This window comes from Hyperolius riggenbachi, chromosome 3 (assembly GCF_040937935.1).
Source record: "Hyperolius riggenbachi isolate aHypRig1 chromosome 3, aHypRig1.pri, whole genome shotgun sequence".
In the NCBI taxonomy this organism is placed as follows: domain Eukaryota; kingdom Metazoa; phylum Chordata; class Amphibia; order Anura; family Hyperoliidae; genus Hyperolius; species Hyperolius riggenbachi.
Window position 1 is genome coordinate 141,066,650 of NC_090648.1, and position 21,385 is coordinate 141,088,034.

A 21,385-nucleotide genomic window follows, 5' to 3' on the forward strand; every position below is an offset into this window, starting at 1 on the left:
CTGTTTACAGCTAGTTCCAACTGCCAAAAAACATGCAGCAGCTACATTACCTGCCAACAGTAAAAATGTCACCATGTAATAAATGTCAGAATGTAAATCAAGGATTCAAAAGATTTTACAATGAGCAAACACTGACTAAATCATTTATACATAATTATTATAAAAAGGAAGCACTTTATTACATTATTTTACTGGAGTTCCTCTTTAAGTGAGATGCGGGGTCAGTCCACCACAGCACCAGGCCAGACATGACTCCAAACTTCCACAAGGACCAGCACATTCTCAGGACTCGTTCACATTGCGTTCCGCTGAGCGAATTTTTTTTATTTTTTAAATCGCTCTGCGTGTTACAAGCGCTTTTGTAAGTGCTTTAGCAGAGCAATTATTTAAATCACTTCCTGACGTCATTACTTTGCCCCTGGGAATGAATAAATGCAATGTAATTAATTAAAGCGCTGGGGAAATCTCTATACAAAGCTCTTTTGATTTTCCTATACCTACCATTCAGGGCAAATCGCCCTGAAAATGGTACATGCAGCGCTTTTGTCAGCGGCAAGCAAACGGAACACCCCAATGAGAACTATCTCATTGGATAGCATAGTGTAAGATCTTTAAGGCCGATTTGTACAAATTACCTGTGCTTAAAAAAATCCCAAAACCGCCTCTAGTGTGAACGAGCCCTCACAATTCTTCTAAAATGACAAACTACCTTTATTAGCAAAGTCCATTAATTGCTCCGTTCCATGGATCATAACATGCTACATTAATGTGGTCATGGGTAGACACAAGATCACGATATCACACGTCCACAAAAATATTAAGGCTAATCTTTTTGGAGACGTGATATTGTGTTATGATCCACGGAACGGAGCAGTTGATGGACTTTAATCATTTCTTATGGTAAATATGGACTGCTGGAATAGAATGTTCTTTAGTTCTGTCACAATTTTATATGCGATTCTGAAGACATATTTTGCTAATAAAGGAAGTTTGTAATTTCGGCAGAACTGTGAGTGTGCTGGTCCAATCATTTTTCTCAACCAAAATCAGTGGAAATCTAATAGAGAGATAGACACCAGAAAACCCTTGACGTTGCAAACTTTTCACATTCTGTGTAAAGCAGGAGCTTGGGCTGGGGTGTCACTTTAAGGTTAGTGGTAAACAGAACTTACACAATTTTATATTTTCCTTTATTATTTTTTAAATCCAACTCTGGAGAGTAAAAATGAAACCAAAACCTTTCCATCATTGCATTACCGGAATTAACTACAGTACTGGAGTGTACCAGATATTGATCATTTACTTGCTGGCTACCTACCTTGTGCCTACCAGTATAAAATCACATCTAAACAGAGATCAAACACCATTATCACTGCTGTCAGCTTTGTTCCTTGTGAAGCAGTACAAAGCTAATGTGGCCACAGATCACACACTGCTACGGCCTGCTCAGATAAACTGCCTTTCCAAAAACAATGGTCAACTGATCAAACACGCCTTCATTTTCAAAGGAATTTCATTCGGTTCATTGTTCTTATTGAATCTAACCTCTTATCTGTAGAAAATACGTAACTGCAGGTTTAATATTATGCTAGGTACACACTGATTTTTTGGCAGATTTACTGTCCGATTGATTATTTCCAACATGTTCGATCTGATTTCCAATCACTTTCCGTTCACTTCTATTGGAAATCGATCAGAAAACGATTGAAAGTCAGATTGGACATGTTAGAAATGCTGTCTCAGTAAATCTGCCAGAAAATCTCATTGTGTGTACCTTGCATTACAGTAGAATTCCTTTATCATAAACGCCAAGGGACCTGGCCAAGTAGTTTACTATATCAGGATTCGTCATACATCTTATATTCTTATGCTGGGTACGCACAATGCAATTTCCCGCCCGATAGGTGGGAATTGGGTGATTATTTCCGAACATGTTCAATAAGCTCCCAATCAATAAAGTGATCGATTTTGCTCACTATTCAGGGAATCGATCACTTTATTGATTAGGTGGACTTTGGACATGTACACATGATGCAACTTCCCGTCCGATAACCAGTCTATCGGGCAGGAAATTGCATCGTGTGTACCCAGCAATATAGGCACATGGTCGGGACCCGGGGACTGAGTTTACCATTGCCAGAGGTTTACAGTACTTTATCAGAGTTTACTATAGCGAGATTCTACTGCATTTATTTAGACCTCTGCTTTTTTCGCATCTGGATAAGTAAATAAAAGCTTGGTTCCCATTGCAGTGCTCCCGTTCGGAGCAGATCAGTTCAGTTTATTCTCCGCTCCATTTTCATGTCGCATTCAGGAGCGGATGCACTGCACTATAGGTGGCTACGGGCAAGGCATCCACTCATCTAGAAAAATGCAGCCTGGTCAGGAAAGTGGAATGTCAGGATTCTGGCATTGTTCTTCCTACTTTCCGTAATGAATAGTCACACCAGATTGACCCACCAAACAGCTGAATCCAGAGAGGAGAGAAAATAACTGGTACTGCAGGTCCAAGCACATTTAGCCCAGTTACCAAGTAGGGCCCATTTCCACTTGTGGCGGCGTCTTCGAGAAACACTGGCACTTGTTCTGATGTGAGTACCCATTTGAATCCCTATCGCCGTGCCATTCTTGGCTATGGGGATTCACATGCATGATACAAAAAATGCTGCCAACCTTTTTTATCCCCACGTCAACTCAGAAGCAGCCTAATAATTTCAATATGCTGCGATTGCCCAACTGAATTTGCATGCAGGAAATGCTGTGACTCGCCCCTAGTGGGAACAAGGCTTTAACAGATAGTAAGCAGGCCTTTGGCAGCAAGTATGCAGAAATGAAACTAATATGAATCGTTATGCCTTCCTTATATGATGCAGCAGATAGCACAGCAGGGATGGGTGAATTTTTTTTTTTTTTTTACACAGAACTTTATCAATTATTTGCCAGGCAGAACAAGGAGAAAGATGATTATACTCACTACTTTCCATCTGGAGTCCATCCAGCTCTAGCGATGTATTCACACCCAGCAAAGAGCACTTCAAACGGCTGCCGGAGCTCCTTGTCTACAACATCTAAAACCTGGAGCAAAAAACAAAGACAAATTAGCTTATGCAGAAAAACACAATATTGCTAGGCTTACAGCAGCAAACCTCTAGCAAAAAAACCCTTTTAATATAATAAATTGCATGTGTAGTATGGATAAGTAAAATAACATTAGTAGCAAAGAAAAGTCTCATCCTCCATTATGTAGCTTTCTTTTAAAACACTGCATTATTCTATCCCAGTTGCACACTGTCTTAAGCTATAAAACAAAGCAGAAAAAAAAAATGAACCTTTGAACTCTCCTGCAGTAAAACCTTGTCGCAAGCTGTCTCTCACAGTTTAAAGGACATTTGAGGTGAAAATAAACTGATGAGAAAAACAATTGTATCTATCCTCCTCTTAAAAATGACTTTTTTTTTTTTTTTTTTTTTTCTTTTTTAGATATCCCACATGTTTATTTTATATTTCAATCAAGTTTTTACTGTTTCATTGTCTCTGCTCAATGACACCTTTATTGAAGTATGCTAAAACTCAAATCTATGAATTATTGACCCTTTTTATCTCTTTCCGGCTTTATGGCTGCAATTACTTATCAGTGAGGGTTATGCTACAGTCTGACCCAGTCCGACCCGGACAATAAACTGTCACTTGCATACCTGATGTTTAACACTTACAGGCAGAGAAACAAAAAAGGAACACAGCCTAGTTATGTATGTGTTTGGCACTGTACATACACATGTCTATCTCATCATGTCACTTGTCACCTCGGGTACCCTTTAAAGGAAGCTTGGGACGTCAGCGTAAAAAGATTTGATACTTACCCGGGGCTTCCTCCAACCCCATGAGCACCGATGCGTCCCACGCCGTCCTCCCGACTGTATTTGAATCAGTAGGTCGAATAGCTCAGAGAAGCGCTTTTGCATAGATAACAACTGAAGTACAGGTAGTCTCCAACTTACGAACAACCAGCCGATTCGAATGACATGGATTCTGTGTTTCCATGGGAACAAGCCCAAAAATGTTTTTCAACTTGGTATCACTGGCGTAACAATAGGGGAAGCAGCCCCTGCTCCCCCTGGGGCCCACTCATGGGTGTTTGGGGGGGGGGGGCAGGAGGTGTTGCAGCATGAGGGGAGAGCTTTGCACATCAGCGGGGAGGGGGGACAGTCCCCTGCTTTGTATTCTTTTTCACATAAATCCAAAGAATCAAGACTTGTGATGGCGTGCCAGAGAATAGATGAGCAACTCAAAGGTTTTGCCATTCTTGTTTTGTCATTTTTTTTTCTTTGCAGAAGTTGCTGAAATAAGTCAGTATAGCTGCTCTGCGTTGGCATGACAACTGGAGTTGGTAACACTAATGCTGCTCATTCAGTTGTCAACCAATGTGTCATCCAATGTGCAACGGAGCTAGAAAATTGATATCATCCATTGGGATTCAACATTGTAAGCAGGGCAATAGCAGCTGGCAGTACAAAACAAAAACGCATGGTGGGAACTGAAGGCCAATGTTGAAAAGTCAGTTGGTGTTAGATACAGCAAGAACATATCGCTGCTATGTTATGCTATGCATAGCATCATATGCTATGATAGTGCAACAGTGTACGAACTTTCAAATGCCAGGGATACTTCTATACTTAAAACTATTTTCTTCCAGTTTGTTCACATTAAAAAGGACACCTGATCTGAGAGGGATATGGAGGTTACAATATTCATCTCTTTTAATGCTGGGTACACACGTTACGTTTTTTCATGCGATAGATGGATCAGATAGATAAGAATCTGTCATGTCCGATATTGCTCCCAATCGTTTCCGCGCTCGATTTCTCATATCGGTAAATGGAAAAAGATAAGAAAAACGAATGAAGATAAGAGAATTGAGCACGAAATAGAGTGTGAAATCGTTCCGAAAAAACAATCGGGTGGCTAAATTGCACGGAAAAACGTAACGTGTGTACCCAGCATTAAACAATACCAGTTTCCCGGCAGTCCTGCTGATCCCTTTGGCTCCAATAATACCTGGCTTGCACGCCTGAAACAAACATGTGGCTAATCCAGTTGGATTACAATCAGAAACACCTGATCTGCATGCTTGTTCAGGGTCTATATAGCTTAAAGTATTGAAGGCAGAGGATCAGCAGGACAGCCGGTCAACTGGTATTGTTTAAAAGGAAACAAACATGACAGGCTCCATATCCCAGCGCTGCAAGGCGAGAGCACTAACCCCTAACAACACCGTGCCCCCCCAAAATGAAACTTTGAGAGACGTAAGAGTATAGTGAAAAGTCATTTTGTGAATCTTTTTAAAATTTTAACATTTGCTATTTTTTTAAAAAAAATTTTTACAGAAAATTTGATTAATTCTAAATTTTGTCATGTCACATATTGAATTAAAGAGCTTAGAAATGACACATTGCCCAGGTCTGTGTCTGATCTATTTCCTGAGAAAATGGCAGTTTAAATATCCCTGGCCATAACAATTTTAGAAAAAAATTTAAATAAGTAGTTAAAGGACACCCGAGGGGAAAATGAACTAATGAAATAAACAATTGTATCTATCATCCTCCTCCTAAAAATGGCTTAAGATATTCCACAGTTATTTTATATTTAAATCTACTTTTTACACTTTTACTGTTTTATGGTTTTTGCTCACTGAAACATTAATTGAAGTATGCCAGAGCTAAAATCTATGAACCATTGACCCTTTCTATCTTTTTCCTGCTCTTAGAAACCATTTTTTGCTAGGAAAGTGTTTTATAGTTATTGGTTATCAGTGAGGGTCACACTGTAGTCTGACTTAAGGGTCCCATACACTGGTCGAATTCAGCCTTCGATCGAATCGATCGATTGAGGATTTCAATCGATTTGATCTGACAGAATGGAAGATCTAGGTCGATCTGCTGCTGGCAGCAGATCGATGGCCCATAGAGTTGCATTGGATCTAATGGTCCAATAATACACTTAGCTTTTTCCTTTGAAGTTGATCTACAAACACTGGTTCATTACGGTCTAGAGCACGTAGCATCTGCTGAGGTTTAACACTACAGCTGCTGATGCATAGGTTAGCACCGACGTGTTAACACTGAGTGCCTGCCCTCCTCTTCTTGATTGTTTACAATAATACACTTAGATTGATTTTCAATAGATTTCTAATAGATCTCATTCTGAAATGTATTGGAAATCTGTTCCTAGTGTGTGGCACACAGATAGATTCCTGACAGATTTGACTGGACAGGCATCTGACAGAAATCGGATGGTAAAATATTCTGCAAATCTCTAAGTGTATGGCCACCTTTAAGATGGCCATACACTTAAGGGGGACCATACACTGGTAGATTTCAACCATCGATCGATTCTACAGAATCAATCGATCAATCAGAAATAGATTCTTTCAAATCACCCAATAGATCGATTTGAGATCGATTTCAATCGATTTGAACTGACAAAATGGAAAATCTAGGTCGATCTGCTGCTAGCAGCAGATCGATGGCCCATAGAGTTGCATTAGAGCTAATGGATCAATAATGCATTTAGATAGATTTCCAATAAATTTCAGAATGAAATCTATTGGAAATCAGTTCCTAGTATGTGGCACACGTCAGATAGATTCCTGTCAGATTTGACTTGACAGACATCTGCCAGAAATCTATCTGATGGTCGAATCTTTTGCCATTCTATAAGTGTATGGCCACCTTTATAGATTTGCAGCAGATTCAACCATCAGATAGATTTCTGGCAGATGCCTGTCAAGTCAAATCTGTCAGGAATCTATCTGATGTGCGCCACACACTAGGAACAGATTTCCAATAGATTTCAGAATGAAATCTATTGGAAATCAATCTGAATACATTATTGGACCATTAGATCCAATGCAACTCTATGGACCATGGGAAAATACTTAGACCTCTTAAGTCATTAGAGCTGGAAGTTCTCCAGAAAACTGTCACCACCCTCAGCAGCCACAGCATTGCACAAAACTTCTATGAAGGCAAGAATAAAGAGGGAGGGGGGGGGGGGGGGGGGGGACAGTTGGGGACATGGAGAATACACTCACCCGGCCCTCTGAATCCACCGTTATTTCTGCTAGTTTGAAAGTCACTTTAGGATTTGCAGTCCCTGTAACACAAAGAGAATATTAGAGCACATGGCTAATAGCATCACTGAAACTAGTTACTGGCACCACATTCTCACAAGCATCAGTTCCCTTCTAGCACACCCTCAGAGCCATACTTCCACACAACAATGCTCATGTTTCCTGTGGATGCTCACCAGCTTTGGGGTACCTAAACGAGTCTGTCCTGCGGGTTTCTAGCATTGGTGATGTGACGTGAATTATCTCCACTTCGGATTCATCATTTTCTTCATAAAGGACACGTAAAATCTGACCACCTGATGGCGCTGTGATTAAAAGAATGGAATATATTACTCAATAGGGCCAATAAGTTGTCCTGGCGACAGACAGATTTGACTTCAAATAAATGGGAAGCAAAAAAACAAAATCCAGACAGATACTTACCTGAGGAGAGAGACGTCACGGAGTCCTATAGAGCCTTCCTATTACTATCATGGTCCCATCGTTCCAGCGATGTCATCCCCTGCCACGGGAGGCTTCGGAAGACGGGTGGCTCTGAACTGCATATGCGTGAGCACAGGCACAGTACAGAGCCGTCCTTCTTTGGGTGCACTCAGGCTTCCGAAGCCTCCTGCAGCACAGAGTAGTATTCAACTGATCAGTCGAATACTGCTGCCGGGGGAGCCAGCAATGGAATGCGGGAATTGTGAGGAGCAGGAAGACTATAGAGGACCCCAGAGCATTCCTTCTCCTTAGGCAAGTATCTCTTTGATTTTTTTTTAAATTTGAATTAGCTTTCAGAGCTTCAATCTCAGGTGTATAGACCTGACATGAAGCTGTTGGTAAATTATGAATGGTTATAGCTAGCCTCCATACCACACAGTTGTCGGGGTGCTCTGTTAACTGAACAGAGTGAATCTGAAGAAATTTCTGCAGTTGTGGCCAACACAAGAGAAAACTAGATTCATACAAAGTCTTCATGACTTTGAACAGTAATTCAGGGAGCTACAAGTCTGACACAAGGCTTCTCTCGCTCTACAATTAATGCTGTAGAGAAGGTTTGTACAGTCTTGTCAATGGGAAACAGCAATAATTCCCAATAGAATAAAATCTTTACATAACAGCACTTTATTACTTACTTCTTTCATTGCGAGGACACCACCAGTATCCAGTGTAGCGGTCAAACTCCTCCTGTAGTACAAACGAGGCTACACCTGCAGACCTCGAGTCTTCCTCTACTCCAACCATATCTGCATGTTAGAGTAAAAGAAAAAGTACGGTTATAAAAGAAAAAACTAAGATATACTGATCACACAAAGATCAGCAGCTTACTCACTATTCATAACAGATTCCCTGACATGCATTCTATGCATTGCAGCACTAGCATGCATCCAGAGCCCTACCTTTGTGTACGAAAGTCAACCTCCGTTCCTCTCCACTCTCTATGTTAGCCACCCACAAGTCATTGCTGTGGACAAATGCTATCCAGCTGGGATCTGCAGGACAGATGGTGGGGTCCATGCGGATGTTCGGACAACTGCTCTCTAATAACTGAGGCTGCAGAGGCTGTTTCTACAAGAATAAAACAGTAAAATAAAGAGGGTTTTTTTCATCCCTTCATTAAAAAAAAGAGCAACAATACAATGAGTACATTCAAAAATGGAGCCCGGTAAAATAGGCGATAGGGAGCATCATCCACTCTCGCCCAGGAAAGGATGCTGCTGCTGAGCTGCAGTGGGTGCGAGCTTCTAAAAGGAGTAGCTGCAGAAAATGGGCCTGCAGCAGCTGTGTGCATGTGGGACAGTCTGGACGAGTGTGTGCTGCAGAGCTCAGCAGCTGGGTGCATGTGGGACAGTCTGGATGAGTGTGTGCTGCAGAGCATAGCAGCTGTGTGCATGTGGGACAGTCTGGACGAGTGTGTGCTGCAGAGCTCAGCAGCTGGGTGCATGTGGGACAGTCTGGATGAATGTGTGCTGCAGAGCATAGCAGCTGTGTGCATGTGGGACAGTCTGGACGAATGTGTGCTGCAGAGCTCAGCAGCTGGGTGCATGTGGGACAGTCTGGACGAGTGTGTGCTGCAGAGCTCAGCAGATGTGTGCATGTGGGACAGTCTGGATGAGTGTGTGCTGCAGAGCATAGCAGCTGTGTGCATGTGGGACAGTCTGGACGAGTGTGTGCTGCAGAGCTCAGCAGCTGTGTGCATGTGGGATAGTCTGGATGAATGTGTGCTGCAGAGCATAGCAGCTGTGTGCATGTGGGACAGTCTGGACGAGTGTGTGCTGCAGAGCTCAGCAGCTGTGTGCATGTGGGATAGTCTGGATGAATGTGTGCTGCAGAGCTCAGCAGCTGGGTGCATGTGGGACAGTCTGGATGAGTGTGTGCTGCAGAGCTCAGCAGATGTGTGCATGTGGGACAGTCTGGATGAATGTGTGCTGCAGAGCATAGCAGCTGTGTGCATGTGGGACAGTCTGGACGAATGTGCGCTGCAGAGCATAGCAGCTGTGTGCCTGTGGGACAGTCTGGATGAATGTGTGCTGCAGAACGCAGCAGCTGTGTGCATGTGGGACAGTCTGGACGAATGTGCGCTGCAGAGCTCAGCAGCTGTGTGCATGTGGGACAGTCTGGATGAATGTGTACTGCAGAGCTCAGCAGCTGTGTGCATGTGGGACAGTCTGGATGAATGTGTACTGCAGAGCTCAGCAGCTGTGTGCATGTGGAACAGTCTGGATGAATGTGCACTGAAAAGCGCAGCAGCTGTGTGCATGTGGGACAGTCTGGATGAATGTGTACTGCAGAGCGCAGCAGCTGTGTGCATGTGGGACAGTCTGGATGAATGTGTACTGCAGAGCGCAGCAGCTGTGTGCATGTGGGACAGTCTGGATGAATGTGTACTGCAGAGCGCAGCAGCTGTGTGCATGTGGGACAGTCTGGATGAATGTGTACTGCAGAGTGCAGCAGCTGTATGCATGTGGGACAGTCTGGATGAATGTGTACTCCAGAGCGCAGCAGCTGTGTGCATGTGGGACAGTCTGGATGTGTACTGCAGAGCGCAGCTGCTGTGTGCATGTGGGACAGTCTGGATGTGTACTGCAGAGCGCAGCGGCTGTGTGCATGTGGGACAGTCGATGTGTACTGCAGAGCGCAGCTGCTGTGTGCATGTGGGACAGTCTGGATGTGTACTGCAGAACGCAGCGGCTGTGTGCATGTGGGAAAGTCTGGATGTGTACTGCAGAGCGCAGCGGCTGTGTGCATGTGGGAAAGTCTGGATGTGTACTGCAGAGCGCAGCGGCTGTGTGCATGTGGGACAGTCTGGACAAGTGTGTGCTGCAGAGCATAGTGTCTGTGACTGGAGCAGCTGCAGAAGGCATTACATTGTGGACTTCAGCAGTGCCCAAATTACCAGGCATGCAGTGCGCCCTTTTGAAATGATTTGCAATTTTATATTTTCAATCAATTTTTCTAATTCATTTGTAACATATCTGACCAATGTACTGCATGTGTGTTCAGTTTTCCCCAAGTATGGAAAAAAAATGGATTGAAAACACTGAAAAAATTGCTTGGGTCTATAAAGCAAAAAAACTGACTTGATTGAAATCTATCCTACACCATTAAAATTTGATAAAAAATACAAATTGACCAGAAAATAAATAAAAGCTGCCACTCCCAATAACCTATATTGAAAAAAAAAAAAAGAAGAAAAACAAAAAACAAAAAAAAAAACAAAACAGGAAACTGGATTACATTTCTTACCTCCACAAAAAAAATAAAAAATTATTCAATTTTTCTGTTTTTTATTTTTATCAAATTGCAGATTGCTGTTGAATTAAATCTGGTTATTGTACGTGTATGGCCACCTTTAGCAGGGCTTCCTCCAGCCTCATGGCTCCCATGTCGTCCTTCACCGCAATTCGCCGACCACGCGCGCCCCCGTCTCTGGAAGCAGCCTGCGCCTGTATAGTACTACTGCACAGGCGCAGAACACTCCTGGCAATGGGAGAGCGCGCGCTGCCGGACTGTGCGGACTTGCCCCGACTGAAGGATTTTCTGGGGCCAATAGAGGATGATCGAAGGAGGATGCGAGGGACCGATGAGGAGCTGGAGGAAGCCCCGCAAAGGTGTAAAAAAAATTATATGTATATAATGTATATAATATATTCCATCTCAGGTGCACTTTAATTACAGTAAAAACAGAGTTTACATTTCATCAGCGCAAAAAAAAAAAAAAAAAAAAAAAAAAAATCCATCCTGCATTTCCTTACCGCCAGCTGTGCCTCTGGTGGCAAGAAATTAGGTTGTACGCCACCTTACTATAGGTTTCTGGGTTAGTGTTTTACAAGAAATGAATAAGACTTTTTGTGATGAGTCATGCATGTGTTTGTTTTTCTGTTCACCTTACCGTGAACCCGCGGGTACCTCCATCCCGAACAGTGTAGATGGCACTCCCAGCTTGGAACAAGAATGTTCCACTCTTTGCGTGGTAATCAAAGGCAGAGATTCCCACTGTCCCAATCCGCTTCCTCTCTCGCAGGAGTTCCTCTTCACGGGAGTACATGCCGTAATCAGGGGTCGCCTGGAAACAGAACACTTACTAAATTTACCAATGTGATAGGTTGTCACAATGCTATAATCTTTCATAAGATTTGTGAGGTTGGAAGAGACTGATGCTGGGAATACACAATGCGGTTTTTTGGCAGACAGATAGCTCGATAGATAATTTCCGACACGTCTGATTTCGATCGGTTTTTTTTCTCGCATAGAAGTGAATGGAAATCGTTCAGAAAGTTGATCGGAAAATCGATCGGACAGTGAATCTACCGAAAAAATTAATTGTATATTCCCAGCATAAAGATGGCTGAACATTGACTACTTTATGAAGTAAGAAATTATTTAAAGTAAACACATGATGTAGCTGCAAATGAATATTGCATACTAACCTCACCGTCAGTTCCTCTCAGAGGCTCACCATTTTCTTCTTACAGTGATCACTTCCAGTTCTGACAATATTTTGTCAGAACTGAAATATACCAGTTGCTGTCAGTTATATATCAGCAGCTGTCAGTTACAACTGAATGTGCAAGGTAATGTCCATGTTTCCCTATGGCTCAAGTAGGTGATATTACAGTTTAACAGTTTGCTGACCAGGAAGCTGTTATGGGGTAATGGCCATTTTTAAAATGGAGGACGGAGATTTCCATTGATCACAGTGGACAAATGGGATGCAGGAGAGGAGAAAGAGATTGAGGCGTAGACTACACAGGAGGTACGTATGACCGTATGGTTATTTTGACTTTTCATTTTCAGTTCAGGTTCTCTTTAAGAACAAACATACTGTATATACTCGCATACAAGCCGAATTTTTGACCCCCCCAAAAGTGGGTAAAAAGTTGGGGGGGAGGGGGGGGGGGGGGTCGGCTTGTATGCAAGCCTGGTGCTGGTGATCCGTGCCCCCCGCACTAACCCCCCCATACCCTCCCCCCCCCGCGGCAACTGCTGCAATCACCTTGCCCGGCGCCGCTTCTTCTATTCCCCTCCTGTCCGGCTCCGTAATTCACTGCAGCGCTCTTCACGGCGGCTGCAGTAGAGAGAGAGCAGTTCCCATAGCAAACGCCGCTACAGGAAGCCGCGCTCTCCGCTGCTTCCTGTCTGATCACAGCAGCCGCCGTGAAGAGTGCTGTTGTCCTACGGAGCCGGAGAGGGGGGGGGGGAATAGAAGAAGCGGCGCCTGCTAAGGTAAAAGCAGCGGCGGCCGCGGGGGAGAGGGGAGGCGGGGGGCACTACCTAGCGATACTGGGGCACTATACTAGCGATACTGGGGCACTATACTAGCGATACTGGGGCACTATACTAGCGATACTGGGGCACTATACTAGCGATACTGGGGCACTATACTAGCGATACTGGGGCACTATACTAGCGATACTGGGGCACTATACTAGCGATACTGGGGCACTATACTAGCGATACTGGGGCACTATACTAGCGATACTGGGGCACTATACTAGCGATACTGGGGCACTATACTAGCGATACTGGGGCACTATACTAGCGATACTGGGGCACTATACTAGCGATACTGGGGCACTATACTAGCGATACTGGGGCACTATACTAGCGATACTGGGGCACTATACTAGCGATACTGGGGCACTATACTAGCGATACTGGGCCACTATACAAGCTATACTGGGCCACTATACTAGCTATACTGGGGCACTATACTAGCTATACTGGGGCACTATACTAGCTATACTGGGGCACTATACTAGCTATACTGGGGCACTATACTAGCTATACTGGGGCACTATACTAGCTATACTGGGGCACTATACTAGCTATACTGGGGCACTATACTAGCTATACTGGGCATTATACTAGCTATACTGGGCACTATACTAGCTATACTGGGCACTATACTAGCGATACTGGGCACTATACTAGCGATACTGGGACACACTAGGGGAATAAGGCGGCCAGCATTTCCTACCCCCGGCTTATATGGGGGTCAATCATTTTTTACTGTTTTCTTTAAGTGCTGCCGCTCAGGCCCTGCTGGGCCGATTCTCATCAAATAAAAAAGGAGCACATGCAGCCGGCACTTTGCCAGCCGCGTGTGCTACCTGATCGCCGCCGCGTGCAGCGGCGAAAGAGGGTCCCCCCAGCCGCCCGAGCCCAGCGCAGCCGGACTAAACAGTTCCCGCCAGCGCTAAGGGCTGGATCGGAGGCGGCTGACGTCAGGACGTCGGCTGACGTCCATGACGTTACTCCGCTCGTCGCCATGGCGACAAGGAACGCAAAACAAGAAAAGCCGCTCATCGCGGCCATTCTTGTTACTTCTGATCGCCGGAGGCGATCAGAAGTACGCATTAGGAGCACCCTCTAGTGCATGCGTCCGGTCGCCAGCCTGGCGATCTTAATAGAACGCCAGGCTGGTTAAAAGGGCTTCAATAGAGTTAGGTCTTAGCATATCTGCTATATACCTGCTAACTGTACTTCCCCCCCCCCCCTCTTAAAGTAGCTTAACATCTAGTGATTCTGATTCAATTAACAAAGACTTTATTAAGGAATGGACTGCAGTATGGTTGATTGACTAGTAACCCACACACTACAAGCGATATCCTATGCGATCCACCTTCAAATTCGATTTGACCAATTTTGTGTCCATGCTCTGAATGGAAAAATCAATTCAGAGCCGATCAAATGACGTGAATGGTAGCAGATTCCTGTGAGATTGACCGATATCTTGCATCCTGCTCAATTCGACATGAAATCAGCCAACTTTTAAAAAACGCTAGAGCAAGTAACACATGGCAGTGTTCTCACTGCCGTGTTTGCGGTTAGTGCTAACCGCAAACGTGTTACATGCAGTGCTTTGCCAGCGATTTGCGATGGGCATGCATAGCATCGCTAATCGCGATCGCTTCAAGACCGCCGCAGTGTCCAGTGATTTTTCCGTGTTAATTACGGGAAAATCACTCCCGCAAAATGGCGTTTTGCAGTTTTAGATGTGAACGGACCCTAAAGGTGGCTATACACTCGTTAGATTAGCAGCAGATAGATCATCAGATTTTCTGATCTGATGTGTTTAAAAACATTTTTTACTAAGAACAGATTTCCAATAGATTTCAGTATGAAATTGATTGGTCAATCGATTTGCGATCGATCTATATTGATCGGCCAAAAATCATCTGAGTGTATGGGCCCCTTTAGGCTCTCACAGCTTTCCTTGTGAAACACCTAAAAGAATCTCTTGCTATTGTTCAAGCAGCTGATAAGACTGATAAGAAAGCAAACCAAATGTTGAATTGACTTCTTATCAGCTGCTTAAACAATAGCAAGAGATTTTTTTTTAGGCGTTTCACAAGAAAAGTTGTGCAAGTCTAAAGGTCCCTACACACGCTAGACAGGCTGGGACGACGGGTCCGTCAGACCCTCCCGCTGGGCGGGCGTTCCAGCGACAGTCCGACGTGTGTACAGTCTGTCTGCAGACTGATAAGGCTGTTTATGAACGATCCGCCAGACGGTATCGCACTGCTCAGGGGATGGACTGTATTGCACTGCCCATGTGATGAACTGTATTGCACTGCTGCATTGCACTGCTCATGTGATGGACTGTATTGCACTGCTCAGGTGGTGAACCGTATTGCACTGCTCATAAGACGGACTGTATTGCACTGCTCAGGTGATAGGCTGTATTGCACTGCTGTTTTGCACCGCTCACGTGACAGATTGTATCGCACTGCTCAGGCGACAGTCTGTACTGCACGGCGCACGTGATAAACTGTTTGCAATGCCAGTCTCCTCCACCTCCCGTAGGCACCCCATTCCCGCCATCGGCCACGCGCCAGCCCCCCCCCCCCTACATCTTCCAGGCTTCAGCCTCATATGGGGAGATCGTGACCCTTCCCTCTCTTGGAAGAAAAGAGGCAGGGGCATCTGCTTCTACGTCAGCTCTTCATGGTGCCCCACCCCACCAGTTCTTGACAGGAGGTGCTCCCCAGACCTAGAACTTCTACTCGTGAACTGTAGGCCAGCATACTCACCACGGGAGTTCTCCTCCTATGTCCTTGTCGGAGTGTATATTCAGCGACACCATCTCGCAATGGGAAATATCCCTTCCAGACTCACTGTTCATAGTCATGGGTGACTTCAACAGGGCAAACCTTCCACAAGAGCTGCCACACTACCATCAGTATGTTGCTTGCCCTACCAGAGGCCTGAACACCCTCGATCATTGCTACACGCCGCTGAAGAATGCCTACAAGGCTATCCCTGGGGCGGCACTTGGCTCCTCCGACCACTGCCTTGTTCACTCATCCCCACATACAGGAGGATCCTGGATTCGGCAAAACCAGTCATGAAGTCCTCCGAGGTATGGTCCAGCGAGGCCAAGCTCCACCTTCAAGCCTGCTTTGATTGCACGGACCGGGAGTCCCTGGCAGCTCCAGACCTGGATGAGTGGGCGGACAACGTCACCTCATACATCAGCTTCTGTGATGCCTCCTGCGTCCCAACCAAATCCTTCAAGGTCTACCCGAATAACAAACCGTGGTTCTCCAACAAGCTACGGCTACTGCGGAAACGCAAGGAGGTGGCTCACAAGGCAGGAAACCAGGAGGAATTCAGGAAGGCAAGGAACGCTCTGAAGCAAGAGTTGAGAGCCGCAAAAAAGGAGTTTGCTGAGAGGATGAAGCAGAACCTTCGCTCGAACAACTCACGAGCTGTATGGCAAGGGCTTAAAGAGAACCGGAGGTGGGTTTGAAGAATATTATCTGCATACAGAGGCTGGATCTGCCTATACAGCCCAGCCTCTGTTGCTATCCCAAACCCCCCTATGGTCCCCCTGCACTCTGCAATCCCTCATAAATCACAGCCAAGCTTCTGACAAACAGCTTGTCAGAGCTGGCTGTGTTTATCTCTATAGTGTCAGTCTGCTGCTCTCTCCGCCTCCTGCAGAACTCCGGTCCCCGCCTGCGTCCCTTCCCTCCCTGCTGATTGGAGGGAAGGGACAGGGGCAGGGACCGGAGCTATGCAGGAGGTGGGGGAGCAGCCGAGACTGACACTACAGATGTAAACACAGCCTCACAGCACGGCTGTGATTTATGAGGGATTGCAGAGTGCAGGGGGACCTTAGTGGGGTTTGGGATAACAACAGAGGCTGGGCTGTATAGGCAGATCCAGCCTCTGTATGCAGATAACATTCTTTAAACACACCTCGGGTTCTCTTTAAGGCTGCCACCAACTACAAGCCTCCCCCGCAACATGCTACACCCAGCCCTGAATTAGCTTAAGAACTTAGCAAATTCTACCACAGGTTTGAAAGGCAGGCTGAGCCTGGGGGGCAACCACCACCTCCCCCCCCCCCCAGCCCCCGCACAGAGCGACCCAAGTGGGGGCTCACTCTCTCTGGAAGTGAGGGAGGCAGACTTTCGGCATTTCCTGTCCACGCTAATTGCTAGGAAAGCCTCGGGACCCGACGGCGTGTCCCCAGCCTGCCTCAAATCCTGTTCGGAGCAACTTGCCCCCATCCTCTCCGCCATCTTCAGCAGGTCACTGACAGAGGGCAAGGTCCCTGCGTGCTTCAAGAGGTCCACCATCATTCCTGTTCCTAAGAAGCAAGGCATCTCCGACCTCAATAACTACAGGCCTTTGGCCCTGACGTCCGTTATCATGAAGTCCCTAGAGAGAGTGGTCCTATCCACCCTTTATGGGCGGAGAGGAGGCGGGGAGAGTCCGCTACGTAGCCAGGCACATGGCTGCTTACTATTCACTGCACTTGCAGTGTTTATTTCCTGGAGCGGCCGCCGATTGGCTGGCGGGACCACATGATGCGGAGAGCTCCGCTCACGTGGTCTCCACAGCTTATCCGACAGAACAGTCGCACCAAGAGCTGCTTTTAACGCGGCTCTTGGTAGCGTCCTCCCTCCACCACAACAAGGCACTGCGTTAGTGGCATGTTATGCGACCTAGAACGTCCCTTAAACGCAACTTTCTGGTGAAAGAGCAGCCTAAAAGTATTTTTAATTAGTAAACAAGCACAAGTTAATATTTGCAAAGCATTCATACACAATGATGGAAAGCAAATATATGTCAAAGAGTACTTGAGATGACAACAGGTGTACATGCAGTAGAGAAACACTGGTTTAAACAAACATACTGACTCAAGGGAGAGAAAAGAAAAGCACACAATCACATCCATGTGCCAGCACAACAGCTGCTCTGGAAAACCAGGGATCACACACTCTGGAAACATGGGTGGAACATACACACCACTTTGTAAGCAGTGTATTTTCAACATGTCTACCTAGCCAGAGAGAGTCCATAGCAAAGGAAATAAAACAAGAAGGCTGCAAAAGGTTCATCTGATCTCAGAAGGATGCACACAGCCAGCTGTTCAAATGCCAGCATTCAAATATATCAGAGGCCCTTATTATCCATAGCTCTACCACCAAGGAACTTTTAAAAATAGACCTCTTGCTTCTCCCTTTCCTTTGGAGATTCTTAGAAAGCCAACGACAGGTAAGAGGCGAGATTTTTGTAATTGGAATAAAAAGCAATCCTGAAATATCACCCCCAGCGTGACACTTGTCATGCTGCAATGAATCTGATGCAGTAAGTGTACAGCATTTCTGCACAGTCTGTGATAATCCCGGGCAGGCGGATGCGTTCCCCCATATAGCATATTGGGAAGCGCATCTGCCCCGGGCTAGAGCCGGACCATCAGCTCCCGCTGGCCACATAGGGTCCAGCACAAGTGGGAACACAGTATTTCTGTTTCTCTGTGATGATAAAAGTGACATTTCTACCTTTTCTTTTTTTTTAACCTAGCTCAGTGTTAATTTACTATTTTACAGATTACTCTCCCTCTCAAGGCACACATCACCTGTAGCTTACATCACTGTGAAATTCTGGGCCCGTTCGCTCTTAACCACTTGCCGACCGCACACTCATAACGTGCGTCGGCAAAGTGGCAGCTGCAGGACGTCGCCAGCTGCAGCCTAATTAATCAGGAAGCAGCCGCTCGTACGAGCGGCTGCTTCCTGTCAAATCACGGCGGGGGGGGGTCCGTGAATAGCCTGCGGGCCGCCGATGGCGGCTCGCAGGCTAGATGTAAACACAAGCGGAAATAATCCGCTTTGTTTACATTTGTACGGCGCTGCTGCGCAGCAGCGCCGTAAGGCAGATCGGCGATCCCCGGCCAATCAGCGGCCGGGGATCGCCGCCATGTGACAGGGGACGTCCTGTCACTGGCTGCACAGGACGGATAGCCGTCCTGTGCAGCCCCGATCACCGGGGGAGGCAGCAGGTAGGAGAGGGAGGGGGGAATTTCGCCGCGGAGGGGGGCTTTGAGGTGCCCCCCCCCGCCACCCACAGCAGGCAGGAGAGATCAGACCCCCCCAGCACATCATCCCCATAGGGGGGAAAAAAGGGGGGCAATCTGATCTCCCTGCCTGCACCCTGATCTGTGCTGGGGGCTGCAGAGCCCACCCAGCACAGATCAATCAAACCAGCGCTGGTCCTAAAGGGGGGGTAAAGGGTGGGTCCTCAAGTGGTTAAAGAGACTCCGTAACAAAAATTGCATCCCGTTTTTTATCATCCTACAAGTTCCAAAAGCTATTCTAATGTGTTCTGGCTTACTGCAGCACTTTCTACTATAACAGTCTCTGTAATAAATCAATGTATCTTTCCCCTGTCAGACTTGTCGGCCTGTGTCTGGAAGGCTGCCAAGTTCTTCAGTGTTGTGGTTCTGCTATGAACTCCCCCTTCCAGGCCCCTCTATGCACACTGCCTGTGTATTATTTAGATTAGGGCAGCTTCTCTCTTATCTTTTACAAGCTGGATAAATCGTCCTCTGAGCTGGCTGGGCTTTCACATACTGAAGAATTACAGACAAAGGCAAAGCTGTTTGCAGGAAGAAACGAGCAGCCTGAAACTTCAGTGCATGAGAACAGGGGGAAAGAAACACACAAATGATCTCTTGAGATTCAAAAGGAAGGCTGTATACAGCCTGCTTGTGTATGGATGTATTTTCTATGTGTGGACATACTGTACATCAACCTACTTCCTGTTTTGGTGGCCATTTTGTTTGTTTATAAACAAACTTTTTAAAACTGTTTTTAACCACTTTTAATGCGGCGAGGAGCGGCGAAATTGTGTCAGAGGGTAATAGGAGATGTCCCCTAACGCACTGGTATGTTTACTTTTGTGCGATTTTAACAATACAGATTCTCTTTAAGCAATTAGCGGGCGATTCCGGCTAATCGCCGAAGCGCAATAGAAAGTATATGGAAGTGATCTCACTGCTGCAAATGGCGCTGATGATTTTTGATTAGCGCCAAACGCTTTACCTACAGCATTTTGCCGCGATTCTGGAACAATCGCGGTCCAGTGCTTAGTAAAGCGCTGATTACGATCGCTCTGAATCGCGGAAGTGCCCAGTGATATTTACCACGCAAATTGCGGTAAAATCCTCCCGTGCAAAATAGTCACAGTGTCCTTATCTTATCTGAAATGGAAAGTTTGTTTGCATTTTGAGATAAGCTTGTTACTGTAGCAAAGACTTCCCACAATCCTGTCAGCACTGCAGGGGTCAGCAAGGGCACACAAAGCAGGGGGGAAAAAAAACAACCTATTTTTAGGCAATGTTTTGTTTTTGGATGTTATAACTCCCTTTAAATGGCAATTTTAATTTTGTATTGTATAGAAATTGACTTGCACATTTAGTGTGAACGGATCTCTCCATGTTGGCCATTCTTGAATGTATCCTTTTTTCTTTTCTGTTTTTTAAAGGGAACCTGCAGTGAGAGGAATACAGAGGCTGCCATCATCATTCTCAAACAATGCCAGTTTCTTGGAAGTCTGTGCTGATGCTCTGCCTCTAATATCTCAAGTCATCGGCCCAGAATAAGTATACAGCTCAGCATGACAGCCCGGGAAGTGGCATTGTTTATAAGGGAATAAAGATGGCAATGTCCATATTCCTCTCACTTCAGGTACCCTATAAAAGGAAACCTAAAGCGATTAAAGTGGACCTGAACTCAGAACTCCTCTCTGCTCTAAAAGATACACAACAGCATAATAACCTTTCAACAAAAAACATTTCTTTGTTACAGCTGATAAAAATCCTAACAAATCTGCACAGTTTCTACTTCCTGCTTCATGGAAGCAGACATTGTTTACAGCCTGTGCTTTCAAATAGATTTATCTGCCATAGGCAGTCATGTGACACAGGGGAGGGATCAAATTACTAGTGGCAGCACGGTGGCGTAGTGGTTAGCTCTCTCGCCTTGCAGCGCTGGGTCCCTGGTTCGAATCCCAGCCAGGGCACTATCTGCAATGAGTTTGTATGTTCTCTCCGTGTCTGCGTGGGTTTCCTCCTGGCACTCCGGTTTCCTCCCACATCCCAAAAACATACGGATAAGTTAATTGGCTCCCCCTAAAATTGGCCCTAGACTACAGTACTTACACTACATAATATAGACATATGGCAATGGTAGGGATTAGATTGTGAGCTCCTTTGAGGGACAGTTAGTGACAAGATATATATACACTGTAAAGCGCTGCGTAATATGTCGGCGCTATATAAATACTAAATAATAATAATAATAATAATAATAGTGATTAGACACAAATGAATGATAATTACACAGGCTAAACTCTTTAAATACATATAGGGCGCATTTGTTATGTTTTCCTTGTGTCCTGTGCAATAGTTCAGGTCCACAAAAAACACAATTTAGTTTAACTGGGACTTCTAACAGCCCCCTGCAGCTGCCTTGT

At 45.6% G+C, this 21,385-nt stretch overlaps 1 protein-coding gene across 3 annotated transcripts in view; it reads right to left on the minus strand.

Moving 5' to 3' along the window:
* Positions 1 to 21,385, minus strand: part of DPP8 (dipeptidyl peptidase 8) — an 89,538-nt gene that overhangs the window by 33,911 nt on the left and 34,242 nt on the right. For all 3 annotated transcript variants that reach the window (XM_068275003.1, XM_068275002.1, XM_068275001.1), the window contains exons 4-9: positions 11,505 to 11,678; positions 8,512 to 8,680; positions 8,248 to 8,358; positions 7,306 to 7,434; positions 7,091 to 7,152; positions 2,975 to 3,075 (exon numbers count right to left, since the gene is read on the minus strand). In XM_068275003.1, coding sequence (XP_068131104.1) covers positions 2,975 to 3,075; positions 7,091 to 7,152; positions 7,306 to 7,434; positions 8,248 to 8,358; positions 8,512 to 8,680; positions 11,505 to 11,678 — 746 coding nt within the window. The remainder of the gene's footprint in view (positions 1 to 2,974; positions 3,076 to 7,090; positions 7,153 to 7,305; positions 7,435 to 8,247; positions 8,359 to 8,511; positions 8,681 to 11,504; positions 11,679 to 21,385) is intronic.